Genomic DNA, 13,158 nt, shown 5'->3' on the forward strand with positions numbered 1-13,158 from the left:
GCCCGGCCCATCTCCCCACCCGAGACCCCGCCCTGGCCCCGCCAGTCCTCTAGAGGCGGCGCCCGAAGACCGTCTGCGGCGGACGGGCCGGCGGGACTACAAGTCCCAGCAGCCCCGGGCCCGCCCCCGGGGGCGGGGCCACGCCGGCAGCGAATTGGGAGAAGCACTGGCGCTCAGGCTAGGGAACGCGTGTAACCAATGGCGGGGCCGCTCCAGCCGTGAGCCGATGGGGGCGGGGAAAAGGCCGCCTGGACCGGAACAAAAGCCGGATCCCGGGCAGCTGCCGGCGGCTGGAGCGCTCCGGGCAGTGGGGTGAGTCGGGCCTACGGAGGGAGCGGCGCGCACAGACTTTCGCAAGGAGGTGAGTGCGGGTGGCTGTGTTTGCAGGCGGGACCCCAGCTTGCCCTGGGAGCTTCCTGCCTCTCTCCCTCAACCCGGAACCGCCGGCGCTGGCTGGGTACTTGCACACCCTCCCTGCACCTGGTTGGAAGTTTTGGGGGGTCTTAGCTTTAGGTTAGCCTTCGCCCGGGACCCCAGCCGGTGGCCGTGTGTCGACACCTCCACCCCAGCCTCCCTCATTCCAGTTCTTCGGAGTTTGCACAGGGCTTGCCGCCCTTGTTCTCTTCGCCAAATTGCATTTGCCCCATCCTGGCGCCCCTCTCCCCCACCCCGGGACAGCTCCTCGGGCTTTTTCGGGCCCCCCCACCGGATGCCGGGACGGGAAGTAGGGAAAGCAGTGGCGACTGGCCCCACGCCGATCCCTCACAAGCCGGCCTCAGGCCCTTTCTCTTAGCTCTGTGGAGAATCCATTGAGCTGCACGCCGGAGTGGAGGGAGCGAGCTGGGCGCGCCGCTGGGGCGGGCCACGCGGGGCCAGGCTGCCCCAGGGTGCCCGAGGCCTTGCCTTGCCGTGCGAGGACTTGGCCCGGAGCGGTGGCGCAGGGAAGACCCTCCCCGCCCTGGGGGTGCCGTCGGGCCCAGCCCCTAAGTGACAGATGGCCAGGGTGCCCATCTCCCTCCCTACCCCACCCCACCCCTGAGCTGATGCCGAGCCTGACCAGGCAAGATTCTCAGGGGGCTGAAGGATGCTGCCGCCGCCCTCCTGTCGAGTGTGGCACGGGGCCAGGCCCAGCGCTTGCTGCCCTCTCCAACCTTGGCAGATACCATGCAGTACTGAAGATTTATGCCATTAGAGGGTCTGCTAGCCTACTCCTCCCCTCTGCCGTTTAACTTTGCCGGCTCAGCTCCTCGGATTTCTGAAATGTTGGGTGGAGGACAGCTGGTAGACCCCAGGTGCCTAGAGGGGTAATTTTCACCTCTTCAAAAACTCTAAACAGTTTGGGGGGCGGTAATGGCAAGAACCCTCAGACTCTGGGCAGCTGCTGTCTCCATCCCCATCCTGACACTATTCTTATTGCAGTAGGTGGCATTCACAGAATTCTCCCTCTCTTATTTAAGCCAGGGATTGTCTTCTCAAATCCCAGTCCGGCAGATACTAATCTTAAAATGAGTGCTTTTTGTCCTTCCCAGAGAGAGACCCTAAGTAGCGTCCTCAGAGATTCCTTTCCACTGGCTGTGTTCCAGGGGTACATCCTGGGGAACAGGCTCCTTTCATTCAGCCTTCCCTGTGGGCTGCTGTTTCTCTCAGTGGCTGAACTCAATCCTGGGTCACTCACTCAGTCTGCAGAAAAGACCCCATTCAGCTCTTAAGGTTCCCTCCCTTAGAGAATGTGTGTGTTTTTAGGTTCCTTGGCCTGATTTCCTCCAAATGGCTTATAAATTTACCTGTTACCAGGTAACAGTTCCTGGAGTCCAAGGTCTGCCTCACTGTATATCACCAGTTTGACAGCGAGGCAGCTGGCGAGGCAGCCTAAGACTTTGGGGAGGGCGGGGTCCCCAAGCCAAGATTGGTATATACTTTATTTATTTTTTAATTATTTATCTATTTAGAGGCAAGGTCTCGCTCTATTGGGCTAGAGTGCAGTGAAGATTGGTATATACTTTAAGTGCCATTGTCACTAGAGCAGATGTTTCCATCTGTGGGCCATGAGATCATAGTCACAGGTGATCACCTCAAAATGATAGGCACAGCTGGATATGTGCACATTTTGCTGGGCTTTTCTTCAGAGTCTCAAGAGTCTGAGACCTCAACAAGATTAAGAGAGTCTCCTTAGGAGGCTCCAAGACTGAACGATTAAAGTTGCGATTTATCTCCACTGAGTCCACTCTCTGTGTTTGTGAGCCAGTTGCCTTCTCATCCTGCATTGGTGAATATGCAGGGAGCAGCCTCTCTCTGCCTTTTTATTCTGTTGTATAAATTATTTGTCTCGACCTCCCCTAAGCCAAAGTGCTTGGGTGGCAAATCTTTTGCTTTGGTAAACTGGGAAATCTTGTTTTCTATCCTGTATCATCCCCCTTCCAAAGACCCTATGAAGATGGGCTCTTGTATCTGAGACTTAAGAAAATTGTGATTTTCTTTAGCTGCAGAAGCTCACTTTTCTCTCCCTTGTCCTTTCCAAAATTGGGTCTTGTGTCTGTTTTGGGAGGTGCTCGGTTCAGGAGACTGTTGTACTGGGAATATCAGACTTCTTTCTTCTAGAGAGGCTTAGCCAAGGGGCTTCCTTTCTCCTGGAATTTGTCATCGCTCTTGCCGAAGGTGTCCGAACTGCTGGGGGTGGTCAGCTGCTGTCCCCTCCTCTTTCTGCTCTATCTGCCCTGCCTTACACTGTGTTTGGGAGGGGGATGGAGGTGTACCCATTTGATTTCAGGACCAGTTTTTCTGGTCTGAGTCTAGAAGGTTGGGAAATGGAGTGGGAGTGGGTGGGGGGTGGAGGACTGTAGGGCAGTGAGGCTGGTCAAGGTGTCTCCTTTGGAAACTCATACTGAGAAGGAGCCACAAGTCATCCCAGGGGAAGGCCAGAAAAGGGAACATCTCTTCTGAGCCCCTTCCTAGCTACCCGACTTTGGGCCAGACACCAGGCTGAATACGCCCATTGTGCCGAGCTGGAGACTAGCTGGGAGGCTGAAGGAGCCAGCCAAGCCCAGGATTAGAACCTGAAGCCCCACCAGCCTGGCCAGTTGGGAGGGGGGTACAAAGTGGCCCCTGGAACATTGGCTTTCCCTGAGCTCTGAGTGGAGACCAACCCTCCTGTATGTGTAAACCAGCCAGCTCCTAACTTTACCTTCCTTTATTTACTTTTAACTTTTTTTCCTCCCCCAGCAAATTCAACAGCTTTGCTTCTGGGCATTTGTGGGAGAGACGGGAGTGACCTTTCCTGATCTGGCCCCCCGAGCTCTTAGCCTGAATGACTTGGTTTCTTTTCCTATCTCTCCCTCCCCTTTTCCTCTCCCCAGCTGACTCCTGACACACTCATGGGGAAAATGGGTGTGTCAGGACAAGGTGGTGAGGAAGGAAGGGTGAAGAAATTCTCATCACAGACTCTTTGAAGTGAAAGGGACATGTGGACCCGGTTCTTGGAGAAATGGTCTTTCTCAGGCTGGTGTCTATTTTCCTGGGGACCCAGCTTCAAGTCCTGGGTCTCAACTCTGTTTTTTATCAGTCGGGTTTCTTTGGCAAGTTATCTTTTTTTTTTTTCTTTTGAGACAGAGTCTTGCTCTATCACCTGGGCTGGAGTGCAGTGTTGTCATCGTAGCTCACAGCAACCTCAAACTCCTGGGTTGAAGGGGTTCAAGTGAGCCTCCTGCTTCAGCCTCCTGAGTAGCTGGGACTACAGGTGTGCACCACCACAGCTTGCTAATTTTCCTTTTTTTTTTTTAAGTAGAGACAGGGTGTTGCTCTTGCTCAGGCTGGTCTCAAACTCCTGACCTCAAGCGATCCTCTGGCCTTGGCCTCCCAGAGTGCTAGGATTACAGGTGTAAGCCACCATGCCCAGCCTGAGCAAGTTATCTTAATCCTCTGAGCTTTTATTCCTCATCTAAGAGATGGGGTTATGAATCTCAGTGTACCTCACAGGGCTCATATGCGATGAGTTTCTTTGTACATGTGACTCAGGGTGGTTTCTGCCTCCTCCTGCTCTGGCTTAGTTAGAAGTGACCAGTACAGGGTGGTCCCCAGAGAGGGGTGTGTTTTGCTTTGTGGATTTTCTCTATTTTAGCAGCTGGATGACTCAGTGGGGCGGGTGGGATGTATTAAAGGTCACGGTTTCCCCTCTCTGTGTCTACTCTGGGAGGCTCATGTCTCCCTCACCCTCCTCCCTGCCTAACCAGGGTCTGGGGGTGTGATTCCCACTTGAGGCTAAGTAATAGGCGGGGGAGTCTGGGCATGGGGGAGATGAAAGCTATAGGGAGAGTAAGGCCAGCCTTTTGCAGTTTACTCTGTGCTCCACACAGGTCAGAAAACCTATGGGTGCATTTCAGTGTCCGTGCGCCCACCTCAGGTGGGACCAGATTTGGGTCAAAGCACTGGTGTTCTTGGTCTCCTGACAAGCTGCCTTTTGCTCCAGGATGAATGTGGTCAGGAGTAAGCCAGTTTGCCTGGAGGGAGTAGGGGAAGGGTTGCAGCAAGAGTCTCAGGGCAAATGCCACCTTTGTTTTCCTCTGCCATCTTCCCTCACCCGTTATCTCTGGATCTTCCTTCCCTGCTGGTGAAAGTGCTATTTTGAATTCTCCCTTGCATCCCTCCCCATCAAGCTCTGGGGCAGCCCTTTTTCTCCCTCTGGAGAAAAGCTGAGATCTGGTTTTATTGTCTGGGGGCAGCTGCGAATGGGTCTGCCCTGGTGGCCAAGATAGCACCTCCAGAACCCTGCTCCCTCCTGACCAACTCTTCTCTCCCCAACAGGTAGAGCAGGTCCCTCTGCAGCCATGTCGGCCAAGGCAATTTCAGAGCAGACGGGCAAAGAACTCCTTTACAAGTTCATCTGCACCACCTCAGCCATCCAGAATCGATTCAAGTATGCTCGGGTCACCCCTGACACAGACTGGGCCCGCCTGCTGCAGGACCACCCATGGCTGCTCAGCCAGGTGAGCCCTGTCCCTACCCTGGGCTCTTTTATCAGGCCCAGGGGCTGAGGAAGAGAAAGCCATTGGAGATACTGGTGGGGTCACGTGATCACGTCAGTGGGTGGTGGGAAGTGGGCTGAGCAGGGTTTTATGTTCCCTGTGGGCCCTGCATGTTGGGGTACTCTGGCATGGGCTTGGAACTGGACAAACTGCTGTCCAAATCACAGCTCTCTGTTTATTAACCATGTGGCCTGAGGCCAGCCATTTCACCTCTTTGAGTTTAGATTCCCCATCTATCAAATGCGGATAACACTCTGGAAAGCATTTAGGGTGCTGCCCAGCACTTGGTAGATGCTCAATAAAAAGCAGGTGTGTGCTCTCCCCTCCCTGAAGTGGAGCCTCAGGAGTGTGTCAGGGCAATTATGAAGTGTTGACCTCTCCCTTTGTGAAGAATGGCCCTGACCTTGGGCGATCAGCTTGGAGTGGAGGCTTCTGTCTTGGATCCCTGTAGGGCCATTGTTAGAAAGCTTTCCGACTTCTTTGTAAGGCTTACTTTTATTAAAAGGATTTGTTCTATAAAATTTGGATTCAATCAGAAGCCTGCTCTCAAGGGATCCAGAAGACCATATGTGGCCCCGAGGCGACGGGTTCCCCACGCCTGCAAGGTAGTGAGTTGTCTTGATTGTTCACAGGCAATTATTGACGGAACTCCTTGTTCTATACTTTCCCAACTTCTCACTACTTGATTGACTAGTCTTAAAAAAAAAATTATTAAAAAAAAATGCTTCTTTGGCAGGGCCTAGAGAGCAAGACTGGAACCAGTGGTGGGGTTCCTGCCACTGTGAGGCAGCCCAGCCACAGAGGCAGGGGATTTCCTGGCGCTGGAGGTGTGTGAGCAGTGGCTAAGGGCTACTTGCCAGGCCTGTTGTACACAGGGTTCTGGCACAGTGATGGGGTTGACCAGATGACCTCTGAGGTTCTTTGACACTCCAAGGCTCTGTCTCTCTGTTTTCCCTTTTGGGACACAGGGTCTGGTCTATATTCTGAGGAGTTGTCTGTTAAATGAAGAAGCTAATACATCACATCCCACAATAAGTAGGGAATCACTTATTCACTCAGTGTGTATTTGCTGAGTACCTGCTCTTCATCTTCTCCATGCCAGGCCCCATCCTAGGCATGGATGGCTCTAGATTCCTGGTTGCCAAAAAAAAAGATGTAGGCTGGGGTAGGTGAGGGAAGTTTCTTGGAGTGGACCCTGAAGGATGGGTGGGGTTGGCTTTGGAGCCCGGTGAATTGGAAGTCATCCAGGCTGCCCTCTGCTTCGGGTCCCTACATTGTCACCTCTTGTTCTTTTTTCTCCTTCCTGGCTCTGAATACAAACCCCTCTCATTCTAGAGCTTGGTAGTCAAGCCAGACCAGCTGATCAAGAGGCGTGGAAAGCTTGGCCTAGTCGGAGTCAACCTCACTCTGGATGGAGTCAAGTCCTGGCTGAAGCCACGGCTGGGACAGGAGGCCACAGTGAGTCCGGGTGTGGGATTGGTTTGGGCATGCTGTGGTAACAGAAGCAGACGTGGTCGCCTGCAGACCAGCAGCTCTGTGGATCACCGCCACAGGCAGTCACACTGTAGCCCAGGGAAGGCGACAGTCCTGTGGAGGTGACCCCCCGCCTAGTAGCAAGTCCAGTCTCAATCCCAGGGAATCCAAACTCCTTTTGTTACTGGTTTGGGAAGAATGTGCTGCAAAAGTAACCCCAGTGCAGTTCAAGAGCCCGGTGGAAATGGTCTGATCATGGACATGGGACCATTCTGGGAACACGTTTTTTTCTGGTTTCCAAAGAGAGTTATGGTAGCTTGTGATGACATGTATACATAAGAGGGTGGATTAAAAAAAGATGAAAAAAGGGATGTACAATCATATAGGTGGAAAGACATAGGGGCAAGAACCTAGTATGAGATTGTTAATAAAATTCAACTTTTTTTTTTTTTTTTGGAGACCGTCTTGCTCCGTCATCCTAGGTAAAGTGCAGTGGCGTCATCGTAGCTAACTGCAGCCTTAAACTCCTGGGCTCAAGCATTCCTGTTGCCTCAGCCTCCTGAGTAGCTGGGACTACAGGCATGCGCCACCATGCTTGGCTAATTTTTCTATTTTTAGTAGAGACGGGGTCTCACTCTTGCTCAGGTTGGCCTTAGACTCCTGAATTCAAGCAATTGTCCTGTCTTGGCCTCCCAGAGTACTAGGATTATAGGCATGAACCACTGACCCTGGCCTAAATTCAATTCTTGACTTTTCCTGGCTTGGTGATTAATCTCAACTATGTAGATGAGAGAGCTCAAGTGAAATATGGTTTAGGAAGGCTAGAAGATGCTCAGAAATGAAATTGTGTTTCTTCTCCTTCTCATTTCCTGAGCGAGCTGGAGGACTGAGGGAGGGAGTGGGGTTGAGGCTTGGCTCAGTGTAGGAAGGATGTACTGTCCACACCTGGCATCGTGCACTTGGTTCTGAAGGGCATGATGCCCGTCTGGGGTGAACCTGGACCAAGGATGAGGCATTTCCTTCCTTGGCTGCCTTGGAAGTAGGAATGAAGGTGGTGATGGAGATGTCTTCCTCCCTTGCTGGGCTTCCTCAGAGCAGCTCTCAATGTTAATTCCCGATTTCTGTTCCTCTTGGTTAAAGAGGAATCCTTGCAGTTGCACGTGGCTCTGGGGTGGAGGGACCTGACCTTTGAGTTCCCAGGCCTTTGCAGAGAGGATGATAGGGTTGGCGCTGAGCATGTCTCTAGGGGGCACGTCATGCTCCCTGCTCCTCAGCTGGCCGTTGGGAGGGGAATGTCAGGGATGTCTGAGCTGGCAGCAGCGTGGGGCCAGCAAGAGCGGCTCATTACCTCAGATGGATTGCTGTCTGGTCCCTGACTCAGCAGTGACGCACAGGGCGGGTGGCGGGGTTCGGGACGTACCGGGATGAGGGCTGTCTGGCCTCTGCCGCCAGGGACTCACTCAAACTGATTAGCTCTGCAGGCCTGTTGTCCTCAGCCGGGAGACTCTGGAAAAATTTCCCCATCAAGCTCTGGCTCTCCCCTCCCCCACTTCCATTCCCCAGGCCTGGACCCATGTCCTCAGGCTGGGTCTCTGTGCCTACCTGAAGACAGACAAAGCAGAATGGTCACCTCCCCCCTCACCCGAGCTCCCATTACCCTGCCCCAGCTCTGGGATAGCCTTGATTTGTCTGAGCTCTTTACTTTGTGCAGCTCATACATCACCCTCTAGACGAGGCCAAAAAGGAACGTGCAAGGTCAGTGCATGTTGAAGTATGGCTGGCACAAGGGCAGGGGGGCAAGAGAGGGTATCTCATGAGGACTTCTTGATCATAGGGATCTGTGACCCCATTTTTTGTGGAAAAATCTCTCTTTTCTGGGTGTCATGGTGTTGTGCTTGGACCCCGCCTCTGGATGGTCTCTCCTGCCCTGGGGGCAAGATGTGCCTTTTACCCGAGTGAGTTTCATCTCCTTCAATCTGTCTGTAGGTTGGCAAGGCCAAAGGCTTCCTCAAGAACTTTCTGATTGAACCCTTCGTCCCCCACAGACAGGTACGTGTGAGGTGGCTCAAAGCTGGGCCTTCTTCCTGCGGGAGCTTTGTCTTTGTCCACGTTAAAATGATGAAAGAAGTCAAGCTGGTGGAGGAAAGTCACAGAGACTGTGGTCTCTAAAGCTGCACTGAGGATCTGAGGGTACTACAGAGTAGGGAGTCTAGAGATGAAAGAAAGGGCTTGGTTTACAACAGGGAGGAATTAGGGCTGATAACAGAGAGGACTTCCCAGTGCTGGGGTGAGAAAGACTTGAAGGCAGGACCCTTCCCCCAGGTCAGGGCACACTGGCTCAGTCTGGACTGTTAATAGGGTAGTGGCCCCTTCTCTCCTCCTTGGCCCTTGGGGGAAGATGGTGAATGGGTCTCCCCTGGGTGGATGTTTTTTAATGGGTTTTAGAAATGAAACCACAGGGGTTGGGTTCTTCTCCTGGTGTGAGGTGGCACCCCCATCTTCCCCTCACTGGCTTCATGCTCTCTTTACCTGCAAGGCGGAAGAGTTCTATGTCTGCATCTATGCCACCCGAGAAGGGGACTATGTCCTGTTCCACCATGAAGGGGGGGTGGACGTGGGTGACGTGGATGCCAAAGCCCAGAAGTTGCTTGTTGGTGTGGATGAGAAGCTGAATCCTGAGGACATCAAGAAACACCTGCTGGCCCACGCCCCTGAAGATAAGAAAGAGTTGAGTGAGAGGGGCGGAAGGGGGTGGCAGTGGGAATGGGCACAGAGCAGAGAGAGCAGGGTGGTCTCCCTGTGTTGGGGGGGAGCAGGCAGCAGGCATAGCCCTTGTCCTGAGGTAGAGAGCTGGGTGCAGAGCGGGGACTGGCACAGAATCAGACTGAAATATGCCGCCAGCGTCCCTCACCTCCTTGCCCCTGTCTGTCTGGGGCCCCTTGCTCCAGCGTCGTGCCTGACAGTTCCTTTCCGCCTCAGTGGCTGAAGAGTGATGTCTAGGGAGCGAGGTTTGCAGAAGAGAGCGGGGGGCCAGCAGGGCGCGTGTCGGGAAGTGGAGCTGTCAGTGGCAGTGAAAAATGGCTGCGGGCAGCTGCGGTGCCGCTAAGTCCACTTCCTGACAGATGATTGTCCCTCTCTCCCTCCCCCTTTAGAATTCTGGCCAGTTTCATCTCCGGCCTCTTCAATTTCTATGAGGACCTGTACTTCACCTACCTTGAGATCAACCCCCTTGGTAACTATCCCTGCTGGGGTGGGGTGGGGCAAGGGTTAGTTATAACAGGGTCCCAGTGCCTGGGGTAACCCTGGCCTTGGCGTTCAGAGATCCAGACCCGCACTTGCCAGAGGGCAATAGGAGACCCATGTGCGGGAACAGAGGCGCCTCCAAGCTCATTGAGTGCCAGCTCCTGTTTCTGATCTCTCAGGAGGCTGTAGTTCTTCCTCTTTTAACCAACTCTAACCACTCTTTGGTCTTAACTTGTTCTGAGGTGAGGAAGTCCTGGTTTGGGTCTGTGTACTGTTGCTGTGTCTGCCACTGGGTTAGATGTCCTACCAGGAGTTGGGCCACCTCTGTCTGACCCTTTCGCCCTTCTTTCTTCTGGGTGCACTCGGCAGCCCCACCCTCCCCTCCCTCTCCGGGAGTTAGTCATTGACCCCCAATCCAGAAAAGAGCTTGGTCCAAGCCTCTCAGGCTCCGAAGGAGGCAGGTGGTGCATAGGCTGGCTGTGGCCACGGCTTCTCAGGGCAAGGTCCAGGAAGCTGAGAAATCAAATCAGATTCCAGCTGAAGGTGCAAACCCCTTAATGGACCAGATGGCCTTGTGCTAACTTAATCAGTTAAATGACCCTGGGAGGAAAGGAAGACGGATGTCCAGTGAGGTAGCAGAAAATGAATCCTGCTGGCCTGGGGCCCAGTGCACCCCACGCCTCCCTCCACCTGCTGCTGGGGCTTCCCCTGGCCCGGCCCCAGGAAACCCAGATGGACACACCTAGGGGGTCTTTGACAGGAATGTGTACTTTAAACACTTTTTTTAATGGCTGAGCCACAGGTCTGCACATGGTTAGATATTTAAAGCAGGGAGTATGGCATTTTATAAAGATGTTTGAAAATTGCCACAGCAACTAACACAGACCTTCCTGTCCTGTTACCTATAGGTCAGGGAAAGGGAAATGGCCTTGTAGAATTTGTTTTTCCTTTAATGGAGGAAAGCCGTGTCTCTGTAAGGGCCATTCTGTTTCTTGTCAAGCTTAGGGAGTTATAAGGCCTGCTTGGGACCCCATGGGGGTGGTGTTTGGGGGTTTGGAGGGTGGTGGTCACCTTTGCCTGGAGCCAGTTTCTAACTACTTCTCTTTTCTCAGTAGTGACCAAAGATGGCGTCTATGTCCTTGACTTGGCAGCCAAGGTGGACGCCACTGCCGACTACATCTGCAAAGTGAAGTGGGGTGACATAGAATTCCCTCCCCCCTTTGGGCGGGAGGCGTATCCTGAGGTAAGGCTGGTTTGGAGAGGAGAGAGATGGGGGCCGGGGAGAGGGTGACTAATCTGAGACGTGCATTTGGTCCCCATCGGAAGCTGTCCATTTGGCAGGGAAAGGAAGACCGAGAACCATTTAATTTTCTTAAAATCCCAATGGGGTTGGGGGCGGGAGTCAGCCAAGCCTCTGAATCCCAGCCAGAAATCCTTTTAGATTTCTCTCGCAATCAGCCTCCCTTGGCTCTTAGCTTGATTTGTTGCTTCTTGATAATTCCAAGTGGCTCCCCGTAATCCTGTCGGAAGGTAGTTCTCTTGGCCACTTGCTGAGAGAATTTTAATCGCTCCTTCCCACCGCATCCTTGGAGAGGTCCACACAGCAGGATCAGGCCTTCTGCAAAATAGCCCAGACCAGGGGAAGAGGCTGGGCTGGGAGGGGGGTCGGGCCTGGGAAGGGAAAGAAGGGTATGTTATGGGCAGAGCAGGTAGATACTGGGGCTGGGGGTCGAGCAGGTGACATGGTGAGGTCAAGGACTTAGGCAGAGGGCCAAGGACTTAACATCAGAGAAGGGAGCAGTGAAGTTTGTCCACAGGTGGTGACTGCTGCTATGGGGTGGTGTAGTACTTAGAGACACTGTCATGTTTTGTCGCAGGCATTTGTGGCCCTGCATAGTCCCCATTAAGGCGATTAGTGACCTCTTCATGTACCTCCAGGGAAAGGGAAGGGGTCCTAGGATTTGGGACCCATTGAGGGGGGTACCCCCAGGGCCCACCTGTTGCTGTCTGGTCCCTAGGAAGCCTACATTGCAGACCTGGATGCCAAAAGTGGGGCGAGCCTGAAGCTGACCTTGCTGAACCCCAAGGGGAGAATCTGGACCATGGTGGCTGGGGGTGGCGCCTCCGTCGTGTACAGGTGACTGAAGGGGACTGCTAAAGGGATGCCAGCCAGGTCCACCCAGTAGCTACATGTGTGTGTGGCCTGGGGGTCTCCAGTTTCTCACCTTGGTGTGGGGCAGGAACTCTTGGGACAGACAAACACGGTGGCATCCCAGAGGGCTTCGAGGAACTCTGCTGAGGCCTGCCTTGCACCATGTCTCCTGCATCCTTGTTTGCTTCAAAATTAAGTTATTTTTGTGAGTTTCAGTTCTTACAGCTAGTGCTATGTGCTCCATGCAAAGGTACAGCAAATACAGACAGTGAACTAGAAAGTGAAAGTTGCCTGGCCACTTCTCCACCCTCTCCCTGACCAGGTCACCCAGCAAGCATATAATTGTACATGCTCCCAGCCACTTTAATGCCTGTATAAATGTTTATACTTTTATTTTATAGAAATATTACTCTTTGAGGCCAGGTACAGTGGCTCACACCTGTAATCCTAGCACTCTGAGAGGCTGAGGTGGGAGGATCTCTTGAGCTCAGCAGGAATTCGAGACCAGCCTGAGCAAGAGCACAACCGACCTTTACAAAAAATACTGAAATTAGCCAGGCATGGTGGGGGGACCCTGTAGTCCCAGCTATTGGGGAGGCTGAGGCAGGAGGATCACTTAAGCCCAGGAGTTGGAGGTTATAGTGAGCTATGCTCACGCCACTGCACTCTACCAGGGGCAACAGAGCGAAACTCTGATTTTAAAAAAAAGAAATATTACCCTTTGTAATAATGAGCAATTTTTTAATTTAAAACATAGTAGACATCTGCTCATTTCTAGATGTGTGATCTGCCACATTGCCTTCTGTGGCTGGCTGGGGCTCCTTCCTCTGGCTGCAGCACAGTTTTCTCTGCTGGGCAGGCTGTCCTGCACTGGGCAATTTTTCTTATCTCACTGTTCATTTTACCTACCACTGTCTGTCCACAACCCCCTGGGGCCCCAGGGCTGGCAGAGTGCTCTGCCCAGAAGCGTGTGACGTCGCACGGTTGAGGGTTGGAGGTCTGCAGGCTGACCGCAGTGCTTCGGGGCGTCTGCATGTCCGCCCTCTGGCTCTAGACCCAGCACTGACTTCCATGTCTTCCTGGCAGTGATACCATCTGTGATCTAGGGGGTGTTGATGAGCTGGCGAACTATGGAGAGTATTCGGGTGCCCCCAGCGAGCAGCAAACCTATGATTATGCCAAGACGATCCTCTCCCTTATGACCCGAGAAAAGCACCCAGATGGTGAGATGCGCACGCACACACACACCCCTTCTCCCAAAATAGCCCAGCA

At 53.3% G+C, this 13,158-nt stretch overlaps 1 protein-coding gene across 1 annotated transcript in view; it reads left to right on the forward strand.

The window, feature by feature from the left end:
• The first annotated feature begins 226 nt into the window (after positions 1 to 226).
• Positions 227 to 13,158, forward strand: part of ACLY (ATP citrate lyase) — a 53,285-nt gene continuing 40,353 nt past the window's right edge. Inside the window, 10 exon segments of the mRNA XM_012656713.1 lie at positions 227 to 309; positions 311 to 358; positions 4,793 to 4,979; positions 6,354 to 6,476; positions 8,478 to 8,540; positions 9,028 to 9,218; positions 9,644 to 9,723; positions 10,847 to 10,977; positions 11,753 to 11,871; positions 12,973 to 13,109. Coding sequence (XP_012512167.1) covers positions 227 to 309; positions 311 to 358; positions 4,793 to 4,979; positions 6,354 to 6,476; positions 8,478 to 8,540; positions 9,028 to 9,218; positions 9,644 to 9,723; positions 10,847 to 10,977; positions 11,753 to 11,871; positions 12,973 to 13,109 — 1,162 coding nt within the window.

This window comes from Propithecus coquereli, unplaced genomic scaffold (assembly GCF_000956105.1).
Source record: "Propithecus coquereli isolate 6110/MARCELLA unplaced genomic scaffold, Pcoq_1.0 Scaffold515, whole genome shotgun sequence".
Taxonomy (NCBI): domain Eukaryota; kingdom Metazoa; phylum Chordata; class Mammalia; order Primates; family Indriidae; genus Propithecus; species Propithecus coquereli.